The sequence below is a fragment of the Acanthopagrus latus genome, chromosome 5 (assembly GCF_904848185.1).
Source record: "Acanthopagrus latus isolate v.2019 chromosome 5, fAcaLat1.1, whole genome shotgun sequence".
In the NCBI taxonomy this organism is placed as follows: domain Eukaryota; kingdom Metazoa; phylum Chordata; class Actinopteri; order Spariformes; family Sparidae; genus Acanthopagrus; species Acanthopagrus latus.
The window spans coordinates 26096705-26121022 of NC_051043.1; the positions used below are offsets into that span (position 1 = coordinate 26096705).

At 43.7% G+C, this 24318-nt stretch overlaps 1 protein-coding gene across 12 annotated transcripts in view; it reads right to left on the reverse strand.

Annotated features, from left to right (window-relative positions):
- Positions 1–24318, reverse strand: part of LOC119019449 (netrin receptor UNC5C-like) — a 371539-nt gene that overhangs the window by 69870 nt on the left and 277351 nt on the right. For all 12 annotated transcript variants that reach the window (XM_037098023.1, XM_037098026.1, XM_037098024.1 and 9 more), the window contains 2 exons: positions 20199–20342; positions 5847–5950 (listed from right to left, as the gene is read on the reverse strand). In XM_037098023.1, coding sequence (XP_036953918.1) covers positions 5847–5950; positions 20199–20342 — 248 coding nt within the window. The remainder of the gene's footprint in view (positions 1–5846; positions 5951–20198; positions 20343–24318) is intronic.

Consider the following 24318-nt stretch of genomic DNA (forward strand, 5'->3'; position numbering starts at 1 on the left):
TGCGTGTGTGTGTGTTGTGCCTGAAGGTAACACTTCTTCTCTCTCTGGCTGTGATCGGCTACAAACATGGAACCTTAAAGCTGTGAGCTGGATGTGCGTTTTGCTGATATGAGAATCTAAATCCTAAATCTTTGTATCACAGCCTCCCTGTGCACAACAGTGAAATGCTTCTTTGAATGTACTGTGATGTAAATTAAATGACATTTCCCACTAAAAACTGCAGGTCTCGGGCTTTACTTCTAATTTATGTCGCGATGTGAAAGACAACCCTCAGACAGATAATGCACGGGTCGGTCATGAGCTGCTATCCATGCGAAAAATGTGCACTAATTCAGGGTCGTGGATTGAGTGGTTAAGAATGTGACAGGAACTTGACCCGGCTCCAGACTCATATCCAGTTACTGTCTGACTCTGCGTGTGTGTGTGTGTGTGTGTGTTAGGGATAGACACGTGGAGGGCCTGTCACCACACACTGATATGTTTATTTCGCTGCAGCTGGGGTAATCACTCACACACAGAGACAGACGCAGACAGGCACATACACAAATATTCACATAGACACATACGCACAAATCCATAACCCCACCTGCTCTGCGCAGTCTCCCGGCTCTCGCCTGGCCTGCGGGGTCACTCCTACACTTCACGATGAAAATGTATTCCTGCTGTCAGACCGCTGCCTCGTTCTGTGGCCTCTACGTCCTAATGAAGCTCGCAACGTTTGCACGGGAAAAAAAAAAAGTTGGCTCGGATCTGAAGTTCATTTTGCTGCTTGCCCTCAGTGGAAACTTAGGTGGGCGATTCGATTATCCCGACTGGTTTTTGTGACCTCAGGGCAGAAAAGTACTTCTTGTATAGAAAAAAGTTTACAAAAAGAATCGAATCAAATCAAAATTGGAGACATTTTTTTTTCTTTCTATTGAGAGAGAACACTGTGCAGCAAGTTCTCTGAATTCACCGTCTGTGTCCTCAAGCCTTTCCTGTTGAACTGCTGAACCGTCCCCCGCCGAATCCGATAGCTTTCCATCAGCCTTTAAAGGCTTTCAATCACACTCTAAAGAGATTTAGATGTTTCTCAAGGATTTCACAATGCCTCAAATCTTGTCTCTAAGGAGCTTTAGATTGAAAGAGAGGAATACAAAAAAAAAAAAAAAAAAACACACTGAAAAGACTGATTGATGACAAGAACAGTTCTGTCAGAGGAGAGTGAAAAGGAAACAAGAGTGTGCCGGTCGATGCAGAGACAATTTCTTTGCAATCCCTGATTGCTTTGACCCCGACCCCTCAAGGCTAACAGTTGTGCAGCAGTTAAAATGATCCCCGGCTAATCTGTCCCTTAGTGTACCTCTTATACTTTAGTATGTGTGTGTCTGTGTGTATATCCATTAAGGTAACTGTGATAATGAATGGACAAACGTTTGTGTGTTAGAAATGCGGCACAGATTTTTAAACAAACCCAAAATAAATCGTGTGTGTGTGCTCGTGTGCGTGTGTGAAGCGAGTCAAGGCCTCGGTGCGGCATGTTGACGGCCACGTGATGCCAGCGGGGTATAACGATGCGGGTGTCACGTATCAGGGCACCGACCCTATCACATTGACAACTTTACAACAGTCGTCAACTGGTCGACGCAGCAACCGCAACCACTAATATTAGAACGTTTTGAGGGAGGTCACAGGACACCGCCAACGATAGCTGTCAATCACAAAGACGGGTGTGTGTGTGTGTGTGTGTGTGTGTGTGTGTGTGTGTGTGTGGAGGGACGAGCAGAGGAAAGAGGAGAACGAGGGAAAAGAGGCTGTGCACCACAGAGAGAAATTGGCTTGATAAGAACAAAGAGAAATAGAAAAGTCAGAAGAGATAAAAAGGAAAGTCGGGGCTACAACCTGAGGTCATCAGCAGGTTTTAAACCTAAATCCCTCTAATCAGCTTCAGCAGACGGGGGAGTCGGAGAGACGGACCAATCCATTTGCCCTGAGATCCCATTATGACAGGAGAAAGGAACAGGGGAAAAAAGGCAGCAAATTGAACGCACTGGGAGAAACAGCTCAGAGTGTCGGCGTCTATGTGTGAGCTGTGCCTTCGCGATTATGCGAACGAATGTGTCGCATGTGTCAAACAGGTGCCAAAAAAGTAAATAGAGCAGATGAAGCAGAAGTAGTAATGAGTCATTAGTGTGGAAAATTGTCTCCGTGATGGGGGAGAGGGAGCCGTGAGCATCGGCGTGAGGCGGAAAAAAAAAAAAAGAGATGACATGAGCGTCACCATCTCTTGGAAATGATGTTTGGGTACAACACATCTGTCACAGCAAACCATGTTGTTAACTTACATACCTGGCAAGAGGCAAACATGTTGATACTGAACGTTTGGCTGAAATCTTCACTTTTAATTCATGGTATTCAACTGCCGTAACAGAATAAGTCAGCGGTGACTTGGCTGCCCACACCATCAACTAAAGCTCTCGCTATAAAGATAACGACGTGAGCATCCACGTTGATGAACAATAACGTCCTGCAATCACGCTCCAGCTGTGTCGGCAGCTTAGGAAAATGGATATTAATGACCTGTTACTGCTGCATATTTCACAGAGGAACAAAGAAGAAGAGCACCAGAAGGATGTGGTTTTCATGAAATACTTCGCGGATGAGGAGTTGAGAGAATCCAGCACTCTTGTTATGAGAGTTGTCGACTTCTGAGGACAAATTTCATCCATAGTTCCTGCTGATTCAACATCCGTCACAAAAAAAGTGAGAGCCTAATTTACATTATCAATAACCAAGACTGAGTTATTAGTTATTAGACTCTATGAAGAGTCTTCCAAATGCCATCAGTTATCTTACATAAAGAGGCTGGCTGCTGTAGTTAGAAACAAATATCATAAAAAACTCCTGCAACATTATTTTGTCAGAAAATGTCCCAGAAGTCAATCTCTGTGACGGCCCTGTCAGGTTTGTTCGCTCTGAAAGTGATGATATCGTTCCCCACTGTCGTCGTGACATTTGTGGTGTGGACTCCACCCACTCGAGTTAGACAGACTGTATACTTAAAGTTGTACTTATCGTTCTTGGTGTGGACAGCACTTAAGATTTTTCAACTTGCATTTAACCAAAGTCACAAGCTTTTCCAAACCGTAACCAAAGCACTTGTGTTGCTAAAACGTAACCACAGACAGGAGCCTGGACAGAAAGTCCGGATTCATGTGTCTGCGATCTGCCAACACGATCCAGACTGTCACCAGGGGAATTATGAAGACCATGTAGTGATAAACAATCTTTATTTCTAGGAGATGATATGACAGAGTCTGTGTGCGCTCCCCCACAGTTCAACTGATGTCGCAACTTGACCGATCGCTTGTTTCTCCTCAGAGGAGATTAGAGATTTGGAGAAGTGAAAAGAAACAGGAAAGCATCACTCTCTTATTCTCCACCACCCCTTCTTCTTTCTGGTTCTTTTTCTTAGGCTGCCCCACCTTCACGTCTCCGCCTTCCCCCCTCCACACACACACACACACACACACACACACACACACTCTCCCTCAGTTTATATGCAGGCCTGCCTGAGTGCCTCCCCTCGTCCCCCTCTCTTTCAGGTTCTCTCTCCCCCGCTCTCTCAGGGGAGCTGTGTACTTAGGTGCAATTGAAAACGACTATCAAACCCTGAGGAGCGAAACCTGATTCAGAGACTCCTTATCCGGTAGCGCAGCCCTCTCCGAGTGCCGCGCTGCTCTTCCCCTGTGACCGACTAAATGAAATTATGTCTTTTTATCCATTCAGGTGGGAACGCAGCCAGATGAAAGTAGGAAAGTAAAGAACGATCTGAATTGTGAATGACGTTCTCCTCTGTAGTTAAGGCCCTCGGGGAGTGGAAGTGACATGTGTGGCTCCTCCAGAGCGGATGTTTACTGTGCCACACGTTTGATGAGGGAATAAAATGTCGATAGTGCTGACAATGTACTCGAGGCATTAAATGTTATCTTACGGGTGCTGTTGTGGTCGTGTTACTTGTATGCTTGTCATTATCCCACACCTGTTCAGATTACTGGCACTGGTGGGGGAGCCTCTGACCTCATAAAGTCGGCCTTGTTTATCAGAGCGTCCTTGGGCGAGGCGGTAAAGTGGCGGCTTAAATGACCAGAAGAATGATGTTGTGATTTTACAAGGTGGATCATTTGACTGAATGGGATTCCTACAGTGGCCCCCGGGGGGTCAAAACACAACATCACACAACATTTAGACGAACTTTTCAGGTCAGGGAAAAGGTGGGACATCACTTCTTTTTTGTGATTTGAAGGAACCGAAGTCAGCAGCGACATTTCGATAACGTTTCAGGTCCTATTGTGCGCTGCTCTCAGCAGCGTCCTTGCATGAATTCAAACCGAGTTTGAAAGGACTGCAGAGCAGACGCAGAGGTCACTTGTTGAATAGTTGCAACCCCGTCGAATCTGTCGCTTTCAAATGTGCTTTCAGGGTTCCCCAGGGCATTTTAACAACATGATTTGATGAAAGCATCTCAAGAATTATTCTATAAGAATGTCAACAGTGAAAAAGATGCTCAAATCATAGAGGAATATTTGAACAACTCAAACTCTAAAATCCAAAGTTTGTGCAAGGACGCTGCTGAGAATAGCAGGCCAACCACAGAGACAGGGAATGAGCCTGACCTGTCGCCAGGGCCTTGGGTTCTGTCCAGTCACAAACCAGAGGTGTCGTTCCCCAGTTTTCTGTCATCTCAAACCTTTATCAACCGAAATATTGTGTTTTCTGTAGCGTTGTTGCCTTTCTGAAATGTGTTTTGACCCTCAGAACCACTGTAGATTCCCCCTTAGCAAAGTCAGAGCCAATTGTGCCCATTCATGGTTTCCTCTCTACTGCAAATGGATTCACCTCAGTTCAGTTTTCAGCAACATGTACATCTCTGGTAATAGAAACGAACATCGCAGCGTTTTTCATCCCCCTTTGAAGGAAAGCAAACGATATGCCTTCATTTATCAGCCTCATTATTTTCTGCAAAGCTCAGGTACAGTCAGAGAGCGAGCGGTGGAAACGTACAGTAAGACAGGAATATAGGCTAGGCCTCTGCAGTCTCCAAGTTTTCTTCATGTAATGTGCTGCAACTCAAATTGGCTCTCTGGGGACATCTAAGTCTAAGTTTAAACTCTGGATCTTTAGATCAGTGGTTCCTCGCTGCAGCAGAGCTTTCAAGCAACCGTCACTCAAAACAGGATTCCAGCCGTTCCCCACAGTTTCCCCCCGGTGACTATTCAACACGAATTCTGCTGCGCAACGTCAAAACAACACTGAAAAACACTTTTCAAAACAAAGCGACTGTGAATGTCTGAAACAGTCTCCTCACTTGTGTTTAGGCTTCATCATTGTGATAAGGTCCGAGTCTCAGGTCTCAGTTACATCTCGTGGAAACTGAGCTGATTGAGTGATCCCTGCCGTTTGAAATATCACATTTTATCCGTCTTTGCTTTAGGCATAACACTAGTAAAGGAAAAGAAAGCTGCACAATACAAAAATTGTCAAAGGGTCAGGAGAGGTTTTTGATTCAGCACATCTTTCAAACCAGTGACTGCAGACAGTGAAAGACTACACGCACCCATCAAACCACTCTGTTCTGCCGTCTGTCATTCACAGTTCCGGGCGATGTCACATCTTTAATACCTGACATTTCTGTCGCCTTTTCAAGTTACCTCCACTTGATGATTTCTATTTTTACATCCGTTTGCATCCTCCCGGTGTCTTCATTCTGTCACACTCCCTCGTTCTGTTCTACAAGTCCTCGTTCGTCATTTCATTTCTTTATATTCACGTCAGGTGGAGGCTAACAATAGCGTAGCTGCACGTACCTCAGCGGCTGGGATGCCCTCTGGAGGGCGACACTGTAACAGCACTTCCTGCTCCAGGGAGACTTCCTTTCCCAGAGGTTCCTGTTCGAATGACTTCTTCAGATCTGAGGGGAGAGAAACAGGGGAACTTAATGACCGCTGTGAGACACAAATATAAATCAGCACATGACCACGTTGGTTAATGTAGCGGTACCCAGAAATGTAAACAATGACTTGTTCAAATTAGATAACGTCATTACAATCAGTACAATTCAAATGGCCTTCAATTAATCAGTATTAGATTGCACACACTAGCTACAAGTCCAGGAGATGTCAGCTCACCACGCACATACTGCAGTGGTGAGTTGTGTCTGTGTGCAGGTGTGAGAACATTATAAACACTGAAGCATTGGAGAGACCAGGCAGAACTCAACATGTTATCAAAGACTTAGGTCCGCTGCCTTCAGACAGCAAATTAGCAAAACACAAGTGGCTACAAGTGTCAAATGTCCCAAAACAACACTAAAATGATACATGCTTGCATTAATACGAACACTATATTTAGAAGTAATAATAAAAAAGTGCTTTCCCTTTTAACTAATCACTCAAATATGCAGTTATTGGTAATGCAATTCAATTACTTTTGAGAGCAGTAACTAATATATGTAACTAATATCTCAATTTCATGTGCGTGCACTGACAATAACATTATAGTGATACTGGTGGATGTACATTTTGTGATTTTATGATTTTTTTTGCCAGGAAGCTGGATTTGCAAGATCACAACCACAATGCAACTGTGGCCAGCCATCAGTAATGGAACCAATCGGCATCCTATGAGGAATAACTGCGACCAGCGAGAGAAGCGACGGTTAGTTAACAACAACGGCGGCTTTCCAGACCTTGATAGTATATTTCACTGGAGGAGAACTGAAGGCTGATAAAGACGTTTTTGCTCTTTTTGCATCTGGTTATGGTCTGGTTTGACTTATCAACAGGCTCCGCTCATAGGAGCACTCTCCTCCTGTTGATCTGATTGGTTGACGTCAGACTGTGACAGACGCTTCACCTGCGAAGCATTTTTCCCAGACAGTTTTCTGAGGCTGTCTCACCAGATGTCTGTGCAACAAACCATCTGGCGTGACACTTTAACAGTTCTGATGAGGCGGTTAAGACTTTGTTTGGTTAGCTTGTGAAAAAGCTCACGTTGCACACTGCGGCGAAACCTGGTCCCCTGATAAAATGCGCCAGTTGTGGGCGAAGCCTCGAATTTCAGCTGGTTAACTTCATGCGTCCCAGCCAGTATTGGATTATTTCAGCTCTAATGAGGACAGCGCTGGAAACACGACACACGCGAGCGACATCAGTCATCGTATCAGAGGGCAGCAAAGCCTCAACGGAAAGCAGAGGTGTGTGGGAGGCCATTTTGCAAGAGCATCCTGTGATTCAGCAGTTAGGGAAGGCCAGCTCAGGAGATGGTGCCATGTCATCGTAAAAGGCGAGCTTATTACCTCATTGCCGTGGCAACAATGACAGTAATTATGGAGCTGGCGGTTGAAAGTCAGCCATGCATATATTGACTTCTCCCACTCTCGTGTCACTTCAGTAACGTACACAACAAGGAAAAACACTTAGCTGTGTATTTCTGAGCGTCAAACCAGAGCTCACACACCGACGCGCACACACATACGCGCTTTAACGACCTGGTGAAAACAGTTTCAAACACACACACACACAAACACACACTGCACATCATACTTTTTAAAGTGCTTTAGCTACTTTGCACACTAAACACAGGCTGCTTTGTCGTACGCATGCCCCTCAATCACTTTGCACAATATTTAAACCCTCGCTTTCATTCCATATAGACTTTTTTTTTTCCCCAGAGTTCAGGGATCTCACGCGCGCCAAGGACAATAAATGATTCACACTAATGGTCCACATGCTGTGATAAATGACAGCGTTACAAAGCAGCATGGAATGTGCTGCCATTTCTTTTAACAGAACGTTTTTTGTTTTTTGTTTTTTTCAGCGAGAGCTTCAGCTGTTTTCATTTTGAGGGAGAGAAAAAATAAATAAATAAAAAAGAATTGCTCACAGTAGCAGACTTTAAGACAATTAGCCAGACATTTAAATAAGAACAACAGGAGACGGGGAGACAAAAGAGAGGAGGGGAGACAAAAGCTGTTAAAGGATATGAATGAAAACACGAGACAGTCAAGTGGGAGGATTGATGAATGAATGGAGGGAAGGACAGTTTTGTCTAACTGGAGCTTCGTGCTTTATGTGTTTTCCTCGTGATGCTTTATGGTTCCTCTCTCCACCACACTTCCCCACGCAGTCATACACAAAAATACTAATAATAGAGTTGGACAGAGTGGCAGTATATACCATGCGGTGGCAGAAGCTTGTCCATCAGATCCCACTACAGAGGCTATCCCTCGGCGTCTGCTGCTCTACAGTATATATCGGAGGCAGGCTTTGTGTCACAACGGGGCTGGATCCTGCGATTTTGTGAATCCTGCCGCCTCGCTGGGTTACGCGATTTTGGCAGCAGGACAACAACATCCTCACGAGAGGTGAGAGTGACAGTCGGTGGCTGTGTTGCACCCCTGAGCCAGTTTTTCAACCGCCGTGGAAGACGGAAGTGACAAGAAAATATGGAGGAGGAGAGTGACCCGCTGTAAATACAGAGCAGGAAGCAACCAACCCGAGCTGAGGAGGAGGAACCTGTTTACTGAAGGGTCGAGACTTCTGTCTTTTGGATTGTGGTTTGGATTTTGAGTGTCCGACACGGAGTTGTTTGTTTTTAACTCCGGCGTCGTCTCTTGTCTTCTTCTTTGGATTTACAGAACGATTACTGCATCGTGATTTGTACTGTCACCGTTACAAAATTACATATACCGTGAACTTCACTCCGCAACTCTTCTCTCTAAGTGAGATTCCTCCATGATATCATTTCATTAACATTCAGCCGTTCTCCCCCAACGCTTTCTATCATCCTGTCGTTCACTCTTCACCTTCTTCTTCTGTGGTTTGATTGATTCCAGCTATTGGATGGAGTTTAAAAACATAATTCACCGTTCCCCCTTTTCACCTCCAGTCTGCTGCCATACGCTGCACCGTGGTGTGTGTATTTTTTTTTTTTCATTGGCAGCTGAGCTTAACACATGTTAAAATGATTAGCCCGCCATAGAAAAAGGGCCGTTAAACAAATTGTAACCCGAGCTGATCGGCAGTGTTGCGGGACTTAGCAGGTGACTTTATTTACGGCGCTGATGGATTTCTAAATAAGAACATATGCGGGGGGACGAAGTGAGGCGGGAAGAAAAACACAATGTTTCTTTTTTCCCTCCAGATCGTCGGTGTAACTCAGAGGTTTTATGATCCGGTTTATCCTGGAATCAAGAGTATACGGTCTCAATACGATGTGGATAAAGGAATCTGCATGACTGCCTCTTTCTTCATTATAACTGTAGACACACGCACTTTCGATTAGTCAAACCAGGTGGATTAGACTGATACAAAGAGTGATATATGTGTTATTTAGTAAGAAAATAAATAGATGTGCGTCTTGCACGTGCAGGTATGTGTTCCTGCGTGCATGGGATAGTCTCATGTAACATGTCTAATGAAAGCCAGCGATCCAGGATGATTAATGACACCGACGACATCACCGAAGTTATGTGAGGTGTGTATTTCAACATGACATCCAGAGCTTTTTATTTATTTATTTATTTATTTATTTTTTTTGTGCTATGGCAGCATGAACAGCATAGAAATCTTTGAGATCTTTTGGTATGAAAAACTTTTTCACTTTGAGGAGTTCGGAGTCACTTTGTTAGCTTGCACAGGATGGCTGCTGTGGAAGACAAATCCTCTCCGCTCTGTCCTTTAGTTTTTAAAAGCCATACACACAAAAAAAAAAAAAAAACTTTCATTGGAGGTTACTGTGTATGTGTGTGTATGTGTGTGTATGTGTGTGTGAGTCTGTGTGTCCTTTTACTCTGGCGGTCCCTCGGTGTACTCTTAATCACCCTTCCCGTCAGCTGTGGTGCACCATTTGTGCGAACACACACACACACACACACACACACACACACACAGACGAGGTAGATAGAACATTTTTTAATGCTGAACCTGTCGACTCCAAGTCACTCTCTTGGTATTTCATCACCTTACAGCGGCTAACAGACATAGAAGGAGGCAGAGTGGAAGAGAAGGAGAAGGGGGGAGAAGGGGGGAGGTATGGAAGGTAGCAGTCGGGAGAGAGCAGGTGGAGGGCTGAAAGATGAGAGGCTGAAAGAGAGAGAGAGGAGGAAGGAGGGAGAAGCTGGCAGCACACAGCAGGAACACCTTCCCTTTTTTTTTTCTTCATACCAAAACCACCTGCCTGGTCTTTCATGTCCACAACACCAAACCATTCAACAGGAGCTTGTGTCACTGAGTCCGGCCTGTATCATCTGTATTTATCTGCTTTATCTCCCTCAAAAGAAAACCGGCAATCCATCAAACAGCCCAGCCATCAATCCGGCGGCGATTTCATCTCCTTTATCAAGATCCAACAGACAGGCAGGGGAGATAACAGTTGTCCAGACGTAAAAGAAACTTTGAAACAAGCCTTTAAAAAGATATTACAGCTATCCAGGTTTTAGAATCGTGAATTTGTGATCAAGAGTCAATCTTGCGCCCAAGTTTATACAGACTAATATATGCTAAAATACTAGACAAGCAATTCATGACTGGCTGAACGTCTAGGTGATGTTATGGCGAGATGTGGACATTTGTGCCCTGAACTGCAGATATCATTACATTTCTACCTCTAACTGCTAAATTAGCTACTTGCATTTATCCAGATTGAGAATTTTAAGTGCTGTGTAACCTTGTACGGAACCTACAGAAGGAGAAATGTTTTAAGGTCAGACAGCTCACACAGTTATTGTGTGATGGTAAATGAACAGCACACAATGTTGTCTTTGGCTGTGTAGCTCAGTGAAGGACACATTAAGCAGTTATGCTTTTAAAACTTTATACTAAACAAAACAAAACTCAGGAACAAGTGAGCAGTGTCTGTTTTTCATCATGTCCCATAATTCCTGGGTCTTCAGCCACAAACCTACAGACCCTAGAGTGTCGTCAGACACAACATAACAAACCACAACAACATGGCAACATAAGACATGTGATATGTGTTGTCTGGTATAGTTCATACACGCTAACATTACAAGTATCCAGAAAAAAAGGGGAAGCTTCTGCATGAATGGAAGATTAGATATTAAAAATAACCATAAATACCTAAAATACTGCCAATGTGTTTTCTCCCTTTCTGCTTCTCAAGAGGAAACTCTCTACTGAGCAACAACAAACTTGCTGGATCCAGAAATCAACATCCCCAAGAGTCAACTATCACCCATTTGTTTAAAGAACGGAGTTCAGGAAGTTCCTACTTCATGCAAATCACCTCTGACATGTGTAAGCGACAGCTAATGGCGCTCATTAAACCTGACCCTGACTTCACCAGGAGCAAGACTGACTTGAGGGCAGCCATGGGACCCCGGTGTCAATCATTCACGCCAGTATGTGTTATTGCAAAGTAAATATTATGAAGCAAGTTAACAAGCAGCAGCAGATGAGGAGCTACAGACTGATAACAGATAAGGGACAGACGTTTGTATCTGTATGTGAGAACAAGACGTTAGACGTGAAAATGCCATCTTATTTTTGGAGAGTCACCGCCGACAAAGCTTTTAAGATTCCCCCCGAAATTCTCCCGAATACCTTCCGAAGCTACACCGTGAGGTTTAATTTCATGCGATATAAATCTGATCGTTATCATACTCCGTGTGTGGAGCTATATTTTGAGAGAGTTATGTGAGGACACATAGCATTGCTGAGGCTGAATGATAACTTCATAATACAGTCAATCCCTTTGGGGGATGACAGCCTGAACAGAGCATGATGGTTCATTATGGGAGTAATCACCCAAAGCTTTAGCCCTAAATCCACCACATGGCTACCCACACAACACACAGAGAGGCACGTACGTGTACAGACACTGAAAGACAAAAGGGAAGAACGAGATACTGTCACAGTGAGGGGGGGAAATGAACCCAGGAGCCGGAGACAAACGAGCAGGAACGACACATACATGGAGGCGAGGCAGCCGCAAATGCTGAGGAAGTCGCAGCGGGACAGAAAAAGTAAGCACGTAACCACAAATGCGCGACAAACAACAACTGCAGACGCAAAGAGGGAATGAGGAAGTGATTGAGGGATGAGACACACTTCTCTTCTCTCCTGCCAGCCAATTCCAGGAATAATTTCCTGGTCTTAATTAGTAAGGGAGATGGTGAAATGAGGAGTCGGTTGTGAGAGTTGATTTCCATAAAGATTGAGAATGAAATTAGAGGAGATTAAAGCAAACTGCTTGGGGAATGAACAGACAACACACACACACACACACACACACAGACTCTCTCTCATATCCACATACAGTGCTAAGCCAGCAGCCTATGACAGACAAGATTTTGCGAGTTTGTAAGCAATAGGGCATTTGTGTTTGAGTGTGCGCTTTAGAAAAGAGAGGATGTGACATTGTGTTGGCGACACAAGGGGACCATGAATTCATGTCAATAGAAGGTGTGTGTTTTTTCATGCTTGCGTGCAAATATGTCCCCGAGGGAAATATGTGCACAGGAGAGGAGGGACAGCTGTGTCCTATCAATTCACTGACCCCACTTCACTCCCCCGAACTGCAGATAACGCTACCCGGGCTTCATAAATATAACAAAAGCAAATCATGAATTCACTAAACAACGTGGAACAACAGGGGTTGAAAAGTACAGAGGGCAACCTTGTAAAGTGTTCTTCAGCGTGAACTCGCCAAAAATACACAATGAAGCAGTGTAAGCATCTATTCAAAAAATGACCTTTTGTTGCATAAACTCCCCTCTTCCCTCTCGGCGTCCTCGCCTCCCTCCCTGCGTCTCTGCTCTGCTCTAAAACTTCTTCCACTGGCCCAAACTGTTATTATGTTTGTGGTTAGCTTGTTGCCTCAGGCACCTCTGCATAAGCACATTTCAGAGCAATTATCCAAAATGGGTGTCTCCGCCTGCACGCTACCCATGCCAAATCATAACGGTTTCCCCTGGTGGAGCTGCTCAAGCAATAAAGAGCAATGTGAGATGCTTTGGAAGAAAATAGCAAGAAAAGTACTCTCCTTTAGTCTCAGAGAGGATAATTTGGACATCCAATTTCCTCCACAGTGGCATGCAATGGAAACAGATCAGACCTCTGGTTTAAAAAAAAACTGAATCACTTAAGTGATAAAGCACGCAAGGGGGAAAGATAATATTTAATAAACATTACAAGAGGAAATGTAAAGGGAATGGTAATTAAATACATTTTTGATGGTAAGTTTAAACAATGGAACATTCCCTGCTGTATATTAGAATAATGAGGGGGTTGTGCTGCTTTCTGGATGTCATGACACAAAACTCATTAAGTGGTTTGTCTTTGTAGAAACTTACTGAATCACTTTATTATCTGCTGCATATACTATTTAGTTTGATACCCATCCAACCTGTGTTCATCTGACAGGTTTTGAAGGGGGTCATATTATAGTAACTGTCAGGTTCATTTTGGTGCATCGCTGCAGCATCCCTTTTCACACTGCATCTTGAACGCTCCGTATTAGTTACAGAGTGAGACATCACGCCTCAGGGTTCAATCCTCGGTGAGAATGGCATGTTTGCATTACTTCACGGGGAACATGTGGCCAATCAGAGAGCAGGGTGGGTCATGCCAAGCAAGGTAGTGTGATCTAAAATAATGCCACTACACCACTATCAGTAGCAACTGTATCTCCTGTGTATATTCTATGATAAATATATAAAATATTTACGCCTGTTACATAGTGATGCACGGAAGTTACAGAAGTATAAGTTTTCACAATAATACAATAAAGGAAAAGGCAAAGACCCTACAAGTATAATATGACCTTAAAATGGCTTGTTAATGCAAAATCACTGAAAACTCTTGACGTCAATATGTCCTAGGGCCGTAGTATATTAAGTGCTAGTGCTGCTGCAGTCTATGGCTGGGTACCTCTCCAGTATTTGTGCACTCATACGTCAACTTCAGACGAAGACGTAAAGGCAGCCTGTGACCTTTAGAGCCGTTATAAGAAGTCATTTCCTCTAAGTGACTTTAGACTTTCCACTCAGACCAGTTCTTTCCCTGAACTCTCCACCCTGTCATTTCAACACTTCACAACCTGTGATCAGCCGGAGACATCAGACAAGGTCTTTCGAGCCGCAGTCAAACTTGAACAAGTAAACAACTCCGTTCGCTGACATAGCGTCAGCACTCTGAAGCACAACACTTCCTCTGGATGCTGTTTTTTTTTTTTTTTTCTTAAATGGCTCAGGGGCCTGACAAGGATCTTCTGCAAACGACAAGAAGTGGCATGTTTTTAAAAATGACACACTTCACTTTAGAGCCTCAAAACAAGTTTAGTTAGATTTAAAGATTTTAAAAATATACATATACACCTATACAAACACAATTTGTGCGTATTCACCATCTCACACTAAGACTTTGTAAAGTGACAAGTGACTGTAGCTTTGTGTCAGTAAATCAACACTGTGGCTTACCACTTTAACACTTAAAGAGTACGCTGAAGCATTCCTTGACATCTGGGAAAAAGCTTCGTGGCTTACAGTGAGGGTGAGACATCATGACCACACATCCACATCCACACACACACACACACACACGGTTCTCACTATAAAAATGTTTATTCAGTGTTTGTGTACATCATCGAGTCTCTCTAAAAGCCAGAATCCGAGATGATGATCGTGATGATGTCACCCAGGCAGAAAGACTGAAAAAGTTTTCCACTGACAGTGTTTGTCAGAGTGTGGAGAGATAAACGGCGTGTATACTTTACTTGATTTGAATATATTATATTTTGTCTTTTCTTGCACAAAAAAAAGGTCAAACATCACTGGGCCTGTGGTTGGTTTCTGGGGCAGCCCGCGCACTGCCGAGCAACTTTAATACCAGAAATATTGGCTGACACGCTGCAGTTGTTTTCCAGCTGCTTGATTACAAACGACTGCCTCTGCTGTTGAGCTCTGCGTGTGGGTCTGAACCGAAATGAGTGTAGAAAGAGTTTGGTTGCAATCAATGCTCCAAAATCCGAGACAAGAAAATCCCTGTCGAGCCTTGTTTTCCTTGGTCCAATTCATCCATGATTGAAGGAAAATGTAAACACATGCAGCTGAGACATTTGCATCATAAACATAAACAGCAGAAAATTCACCAGCACACATTTTTCCAGTTGACACAAGGAGCTGCCGGAGTCTCAGCGTCCCCGAGTGTCTGGACTCCTGATTGCTATGCACACACATGTCTCAGTGGAAGGTGGCAGAACAAATTGCCATCATCTCTAATTTGTGTGTGTCTGGCTGTTTGTATGTGCACGTTTGTGTGTTTTTGTGCGTGTTTTTGTGTGTGTATGTGTGTGACCTTGACATATTGCTAATCCCTTGAAGGAGAAAGACTTGACCTGAAAGCTGCTGGGCCAGGGAGCATGACTGACGCTGCGTGAACATTTGTGCCTGTGTGTGTGTGTGTGTGTGTGTGTGTTTTGTGTACGGGCCTGCAATGCTGTGCATGAGCAAGTGTGACAATTTGTGTGTGTGTGTTCGTCTAACCTGCTTTATAAACTTGAATTAAGCTGCCTGCACAAGCCATAACTCTGCTTAAGTGCCCTGCTCCAAAAGCCCAACAAATCTCTCAGAGATTTAATATCTCTGATTGTGTGTTTGACACTTTTACAGCCTCGACACTGATTGCCATCATCCAGCTACAAACTGCGTATTCAGTTAATGCCTCGCAGTGTTAATTCTACAGCTATTTAAACAGCCTGAAGATGCTGGGGAATGAGAAAGATAGAGGCAAAAAAGAAAAGAAAAAGCATAATTAACAGAAGGAAAACAATAAGCACATGGCGGGCAAAGAGGAGACAATGAGAAAAAAAGGGGAATAAGAAAATGAGTGGGAAGAGGAGATGGGAATGCAGGAGAGAAATGCTGAATTGCCATTGCATGGTGCACTTGAAAACACACTTTGCTCAGCAAGCTCGAGCTGCCAGGAAGCATTTTAATCACAACAGTGGATCCAAATAGGAGTCGAAAGCGGGGTAGGTCAGGGGGTTGGGTCGATTTGAAGTAAAAGGTTATCGCAAGAGGGGGCTGAGTGTAATCAGATCTGGTTAAGGGAAAAATCACTGTTGTAACAGAAAGAGGGAGAGTGAAGGACAGAGGGATGGGCAAAGTCAGGAGGGAAATACATATTATACAGAAAAAAGAAAAGGTAGGAGGGAGAGCAATGTTGAGAGAAATAGGGAGAAAGTAAAGTGAAAGCGAGGCAGGGTTCGTATCATCTTCCACCTCCTGGTATCTATCGGCCCTTCGAGCCCTCCTCCATCACCATCCCTCCAGCTAACCTCCAGCAGAGGTCTTACGTGTGTGAAATACTCTATACCCTGTGTGAAGAAGTTGATTGAAAAAAAGGGGGGAACAACAAAATAGGTAGCATGCTGGCTTGCTTTTGATACGGTGCAGAACTCAGGTGAGAGGTTCACACTCTGTCTGTTTTAGCAACTCTGCATTGGTTACGTGTGCGTTTTAGATCCAATTTCAAAAGTTTAGTGATTGCTTTTAAGGCACGCTTGGTAGTGATGTAGAAGACAAAGCCAAGACAAACCGAGACCAGAGTGTATCTGGATCGAGACAAGACCAAGACTCTGAATGCAGACGATTCCGATACAAGACCTTCATGAGGTGAAGACGGAGCTTGAGTACAATAACTCTAACAGTTTGGACTGGCTCCTGATTATATTACTAACATACTAACCCCTAACGAGCCTGAATGCAACCTGAGATCCTCTAGCAGAGGCCTGTTCGTAATTTCTTGGTCAAGGCTAAAAACCAGAGAACGAGCCTTTGGAGTCGGGCCCCTTCGACTCACAACATGCCAGAGAAGATCAGGCTATATATTTTTAGAGCTTATTTCTTTTAAATTGCTCTAAAAACTTACTTCAAAATGAGTTCATATTATTATTCATCCATTCAATTAATATGGTCTCTACGTCGTTGTGAAGTACTCAAACCTGTTTCTGAAAAGCGCTTCAGAAGCTGAAGAGAAGATAAATCATTCTTTTGTAAAACTGGGCAGGTCCAAATGATGCAACTAAGAGCAGATACAGAACTAATTTAGCTTCTCAGTGATGCAAAGTCATTTCGGCGACATGTTATTTTAAGCCGTGTCAGGAGAAGTTGAGGACTTTTGATGCATTAACGAAACAGATCAAGCAGACGAAAAGAAAGAAACAAGAAAGTTAGTGATACAGAAACACACATTAACTCTCTCTCACATGTGTTTATACGCTCATGCATACGTTCCTACACCAGCTACCTGGTTGAGAAGGTGAGCCACTGAACAATGGTGCCTTCAGTGCGATGTGTGCGTTTCTGTGCCGCTCCTGCCTGAATTCACGTGTTTACCTCGGAGAGCCGCAGAGGCCCGCGTACGTACATCTGTCTCTCAGCGTGCGTCGGCCCAGACGTAAGCCAAAAACAGCACATTACCCAGCTTTCATTGCACCCCGAGGAGGCCCTGTTCCGTTCGAGAATGTTATTAACGGAGCTTAGAAGGATATTTCTGACTGTGTCACTGACTCTCTGCTGACAGACAGACGGGAAAACATCCTCACAAACAAAAGCAGCGCAGAGAGCCAGCGATGCTCTGTTCTAAATGTGAATGCTCTTTAAAGCTCACAAGACACATTCATTGAGAAATATGTTGCAATTGTCCCACAACACTTACTTAAGTATTTCAAATCGTGTTGTATTTTACAGAAGCTTCAGTTATCTATTTAGATAATTGGTTCAATTTACACATGAGGCAAGATTTTAGAGAATAAACATTAGTCTGAACTTTTATACTGTAGTATAATACCTGTGCACTGACAACCTGAATACATAATATCACAATCTATTTAATCACAATCACTCATCCTCAAACTTCATTGTAAGAAAATGGTTTAATCATTTACTTGTGTAGCATAAAGGGACAATTGACAATTATATGTACCTGCCTACATCACTCTATTGGTATGTTCACATCAGATCTGCTAGTCAATGTTATTGAGTTATGTGAATTTTGGATGCAGAAGAAAGAAGACATTAAAAACAGCGATTAATAACTATCAGATCACCCACAACATCTCCACTATTATAGTAATGTAAGTCAGGCTTTCCTGCTCTTTTTATCTTTATCTTTACCAATTTGTTTTACGAATATCATGTCTGTACTTCTGTTAGCTTCTTTTCTAAATCCAAATAAATTCATTCAAAACACATGCGCGAAAGTCAGTGCGCACATAAATAACTGAAGCAGCCACGCAACAGTGATAATGTGAGACATGTTTACAGCCAAATAAAATAACCCGAATAAGATTCAAGGGTCAACATGACAGATTTCCTCCGGCAGCACCGATATGACCAACCTGGGGAACCTGGATTTTCCAGGGTGCGTGTCTGCTAGAGTGATACAGTCTGTTAAAGTACTACATTTGAGGAAGTGTGCAGTTTGTCTGCTCAATGGACTCCTTCAAAGCCCCCAGTCGTCCTTTTGAGAGCTCACTCAGGCGGAGCCACACTGTCGGTACAAGCCAGGTAAAACGGGGAGGCTAAGGTCGATTTTGTTATTGGTCTTTCTTTTTCTTGCTTGACCTTTCTATAACCCGAGCACTCAGACAAGTCCTGGTTGTCTTACTGTATATGGCTGAATTGACCAGAGAAATGACGCTTGGAAAAGAAATGTTGGGGGTCCAATTCTCTGGTCAGTCGAAGGAAACCTTGAAGGAACAATCCGCCCTGATACACCAGGCACAAAAACCTTCTTTTTAGGGTGATTCCTAGGGAACGTCTCCGCACAGTTGCTGCAGCCATCAAGTGCCGACCGTTCGCAGCGTGAGTCAACCTTTTTCCTTCAGTCTTGAGATGATTTCCCCATGTGATCAGCGAGTACGCAGTGTCACACTGTAGCGCTGTCTGCTAGAGTGATATCGAGTCGGGGTTTAGTCTGGCCCGTGTTCTCTCTGTGACCTTATAGTCAGACTCCCAGTTGTCATATTAAATTCTTCACCAGACCATAACAGGAAGCTGCTGATGGCAGACTGAAGTTACTGTGCTGTGTGTCCCCACCATGTTTCATTCGGTGTGAAAACAATTTTGAAGGTTTTTAGCCCTCCCGCCCCCCCCCCCCCCCCCCCCCCAAAAAAAAAAACTCCAGGCTTTTTTTTTCCAATGAGTTGAGCGTTTCTAGATAAAGTTTCAGATCTCCTGACAGTGACGCACCTTGAAACATCAAAGGAAAAAAAAGCCAAACAGACAGTCAAGGATATAATCCTGTATTTTCGTGAAATACTTTGTTTTTTATTTGATGGTCGTGCTTTTTTATTTATACTCCTTGAAAAATAGGGTGTTTCGCTGGGTCAAGAACAGAAGTGTTTCTATTATTGAAAAAAAAAAAAAGAGGTGCTCTTCAAGGGTAGGGTCGATAATCAAGTGAAGGTGTGGTATTGGCTGGCAGTCCGAAAGGAATCCAAGGCGCTCTGAAAATAATTTATAAAAATCCTTTATTAAATCATGGAGTAACCAACGTGACTCCAGACAGTCTTCTCGGGATACAGCATACACCATGGAGATGGTGGTCTTCCATTATTATAGTTTACTCACACATTCATGCTCTCCGTGAACCTCCCTGTATCACTGTTAGCGTCGGGGTCCGCCAGTCCCACGTGCAATTCACAGGAAAACAAAGCGTTCACGTGTGTTTAGCGCAAGTGTTTCCTATTCTTCTTTATTTATATCGGCCTCATTGTTAACTCTCCTGATGCCGTTTTAGAGGTCTATTAATTTACTGCTGCTGCTGCTGCTGCTGCTGCAAGCCCAACACGTCCTACTGATGCTGGGTCAAATTAAAAGCATTTCAAACTGGCGCAGGGTGGCTTTTATTATGAAGCTGTAACAAGAAACACAACCTATCTGTTAGATGTGAGCGCTGACAGCGACAAAGCAAGATGGCCGGACAGTATTAAATAATGCATGTTAACTGTGTGTGTTCTGTATGTTCTCATGTACTGTAACGCATAACGCCTGCACATGAGTAATCGTATCTTTGTGGGTACAAGACTAATGAGCTCAAACACATCCCTTCAAACTGTGCTCACACGTTGTGTTAACAGCGTCCTCCAGTCGTTACAGCTCAAAGGCCTGCTCACGGTCATCATGTACTCACATGCGATGCGGACGTGGGCCTTGCGGCTCTTGGTGGTTCCGGCGGAGCTCCAGGCCACGCACTGACACCAGTAATCCTCGGGTCCGAACAGCTCCTCCACCTGCTGTCGCGTGATCTCTATGCTGGCTTCTCTCACCACCAGACCTGCAGGCAGAAGGGAAAACCACTGTTGAGTCATTTGCAACTTCAGTCGAGGTTTCAGATTCAAAGCCAAAGAAGATTCCTGCACAAAAAAAAAAACGGTGAATGAGTCACAAGTTCCAGCTTCTCAGCCAGCAACTGATACCAAAGCTTCTACTCTGGTGACACGGCTTTTATGTTAGCTTAAGAAGCAAGTGTCAAAGCGGGGCACAGTAAATATCTCAGCGAGTAAACAGAAGAGGGGGATAATCATACAATATCTGCTCCGATTTACAAACCCAAGGTCATTTTACTGAGTAAATCCGCTCTGGATTTAATGTAAACTTTGCGAGATTGTTGCTTTTGCTCTTCCACCACTTATCTCTCTCTGCTCTCCGATTCCCTCTTTTCTCTGGTGTTTTGAAAGCAGCTCCATGTGAAGAATAAGTGTGAGGTTTAAATAGCTGCACCCCACTGATAGGACCGCAAGGCAGCAGAGATAGAGGAGGTCTGCGGTGGGGGGTAAAAAAAAGAAAAAAACAGGAAATAAGGAGGGATAAACTCCAGACGAAAATATAGGACACGTAGAAGGACGAGTGGAACTCAGGTTTCACAAGCAGAGGAAATAAAGAGACACCGAGAAAATTGTGACAATGATTTTGAAAAGGAAGGGGACCGATGAAGGGGAAAGAGGTGAAGGGAGAAAAAACGAGAGAGAGAGAGAGAGAGAGAGAGAGAGAGAGAGGGGGGGGGGAGAAAAGGTAGATTGGTAGAAGTAATTGAGAGGAACATGACAGAGGCACAGTGAGAGGAAGAGAGAGGGTGACAGGACGAGAGGTGTGAGAGGGCAATGAAATGTGAAACGGAAAGGAAAAGGGAAGGAGATAAAAATGGGTTTTTAGGTACGAGTACGTGGGGACTCGGGAGTAGACGGGCAAAATGCTCTGGGAAAAATATCTCTGCAGTTTATTTCAGGTTCAGCGGTGTTACAAAGACCCTAGCAACAATCTCCATGGGGCTCCACAAATCTGACTTGGGCCCATTACTCACGGAAGACTCTCGGTAAGTTTCTTGCCACTGGAGAAATTGAGGGACAGTTACAATAAGCATGCCCACATAAAAGCAAGGGCGACTGAGAGGAAAGGCAAAAAATAAAAAATAAAATAAAAAATCTAGCCAGCGGAGAAACCCACAAGGGCAAAGAGTAAGAAAGGTAACAAAAGCTTTCTCGGTAGCGAGATGGGAGATGTGGAGACATGGCTTTTGAGTTAGAATAAAAAAAAAAATTAAAAAAAATCAAGATTGATAAGAATGGACATGGAGATGGAAGAGATGGAAAGTAAAGGGGGGAACTTAAGGGAAATTCAAAGAGCAATAATGGCACAGAGGGCCAAGAGGAAAGTAAGGTAAGAAAGTTTCGGGAAGGTACTGCCAGCACAACAGGGGACAAAAAGCCAGTGATGGGGGAGAAAGGGCTGCGAGGGCAAAGAGCAAAGAGTGTATAAAAAATAATGTGAATGCTGGCGCTTGAGCAAAGAAGCAAACAAGGGAGACTGTTATGGCTCCATAGCTTAAAATGAAAGAGCAAGGGGACACAGCCAGAGAGGTAGAGGCTAAGAAAATGGCAGCTAAAGAGGCAATTATAACCAGCAAGCAACCCATGACTAAAGCTGAAAACCAGCAGACAGGCAGTCGCAATGAGCAAAGAAAAAAAAAAAAAAAAACCAACCCACACACAGCGTGAAGAAGAACAGGACAAAAGGGACGGGAAGGAGGCGGAGGCCAGTGAGCACGCTACAGTGGAAGTAATGAGGAAGGTAAGGCAATTAAAATGAACGGTTCAAATGAGCCAGACAGCTAGTTATGGCCAATGGCCTCAAACGGATGCAAAGAAAGCATATGGAATGGTACATAAATGGGACCATTGGACTCGGGCTCACAGGACGAGGCGGGGAGCGAGCTTGTGTTGGGGACAAATACAGGAAGAACATATGCACGTTTACAGCCGCGTGTACGTAACGGTTAATAAAGCTGAGGATGGAGACCGTTAGCAGGACGCTATTACTGAATGACTGGAGCCGTGCGAAGAATACATTTAACTGTTTTCTGTGCAATATCACGTGCGATGTTCTGCAGACAATCTGCTGCCGTCTGTAGCTTCTATATTTTTAACTGTAAAGACTATATAGTGCAGAACGAGGCACATATTCTGTTTTCTAAACATACATACACATATTTAGTTGTCACATATCATGGTTCAAAGCACATTTTTACAATTAGTCTATATTCTGTTAACTTCCATATTTTATTTTTTTGAGATTTCCTGATTGAACCGAGACATTTATGCAGCATGGATGAAACAAAAAGAAAAAAAAAATAAGTTATTGTATCTCAGCTCATAACTCCATCAGTCTGCGCTCACCTGCTCTGCTCTGTTTATTACTCAGAGAATCACGCTGCAGCACGAGGGACGTGCCGGTCCTCCGACTGAACAACTTCAGCTGACTTGCATCTCACAGGAGGATAGTTTTATGTGTTGCTTATATAACACACCTTAGTAAATATAGTCTGAGCCAACGTGAGTTTTATGAGTGCCCGTTATGCAGAAAATTCAAGTTTGTTTGAGTGTTATTACCAAGAAAGCCAAAAGGTAGCCAAAATATATCTTTACGTTCACAGAGATGTTTAATCATCTAATTTAGCTGATCATAAATCCAGCTGCCTGAAGTTGATATTGATTCACTACTTTTTTAAAGTGAAATGAAGCAGCTATAGTTTTATACTTAAAAGAGAATACGGGAGGACACTGGGATGGCTCGCGTAACAAGAGCTGGGGAATCAGGGGGGCAGGTGAATGAAAGGTGAACTAGGATGTGCGTTGCAAGATATTGCGTGAAATGAAATGGGGAGATATTAGAGGACAACATAGAGCCAAAGGGGGGGAGCTGAGGTGGGTTACAGAGATATGAGAAAACAAGAAGAAAGAGGGAAAACAAAAACAAGAACAGGACGTAGAGAGAGAGAAACAGAGAACATCAGGGAGAGCCGGGCTGGTTTCACAGCGGGGGAAAACAATGATTGCAATGATGAAATGTGTTCAGTTTCTCTGAGAGGCTGAAGGCTGAATCCAAAAAGATCCATCGCTGCTGGTTTTGTGCAGGGAAGGCCAGAATAACAAGGAAAGAGGAGTTGTCAAATGGGTCTTCACTCACTTCAGTGATCTTAGAAAAAACACGGATGAAATTAATAAATGTTTTTTCAACCCTCTGAGATCGAAACACCGTTCGTGTTGTGCAACTATCTAACAATATACACCACAACATATCAAACTAATCATGTTTTCTTCACATAAATCAAAACATAGCGCATGCTTGTGGAGCCTCAATCAGCTTGAGAACCCAATTATCCTACAGGTCACTACAATATAAACGAGACAGAAAGCTGGTGAACACAGCTAGATTTCTCTCTGACTTCTTGGCCGTGTCTTCACATAATCTGGGTTCTAAGGCCATTGTGGGGAATACGCAAAGACTTTCTACCGGGGGAAGCATCACTGTGAAAGCAGGGCAGGCAGGTGTAACCTCATTCCTTCTGGCTATGCATCTCTGTGTCCCAGTGCTCCCACCACCCACCTGAAAAAAGCCCAAACCGATGACAGTTCAGCAGTAAATATCACATTAAATGTTCAAAGTTATTGTTGCAACATTAATGTGTCTGCCTTTGTGGAGATAAACATTTGTTTACTTGTTGTGTTCACACAACTTTATTTCCACCAGTCCCGCTCTGTTTACATGAAAATGCCATCTGATGCCAGAAGGGCTGTCACTCACTCCGGTGTAACGTTTCATCCTACAGTGTCATATGTGTGGTTTTTTTTGTCTTTTTTTTAACATCCGCCGGGGACTGAAAGTAAGTGTGGAGAAATCAGAACAGCTAAAGGAATCTGTCAAACTCTTGACGTGTCACAAATCCACTCCGATCTACATCTCTCGTTGTCAAT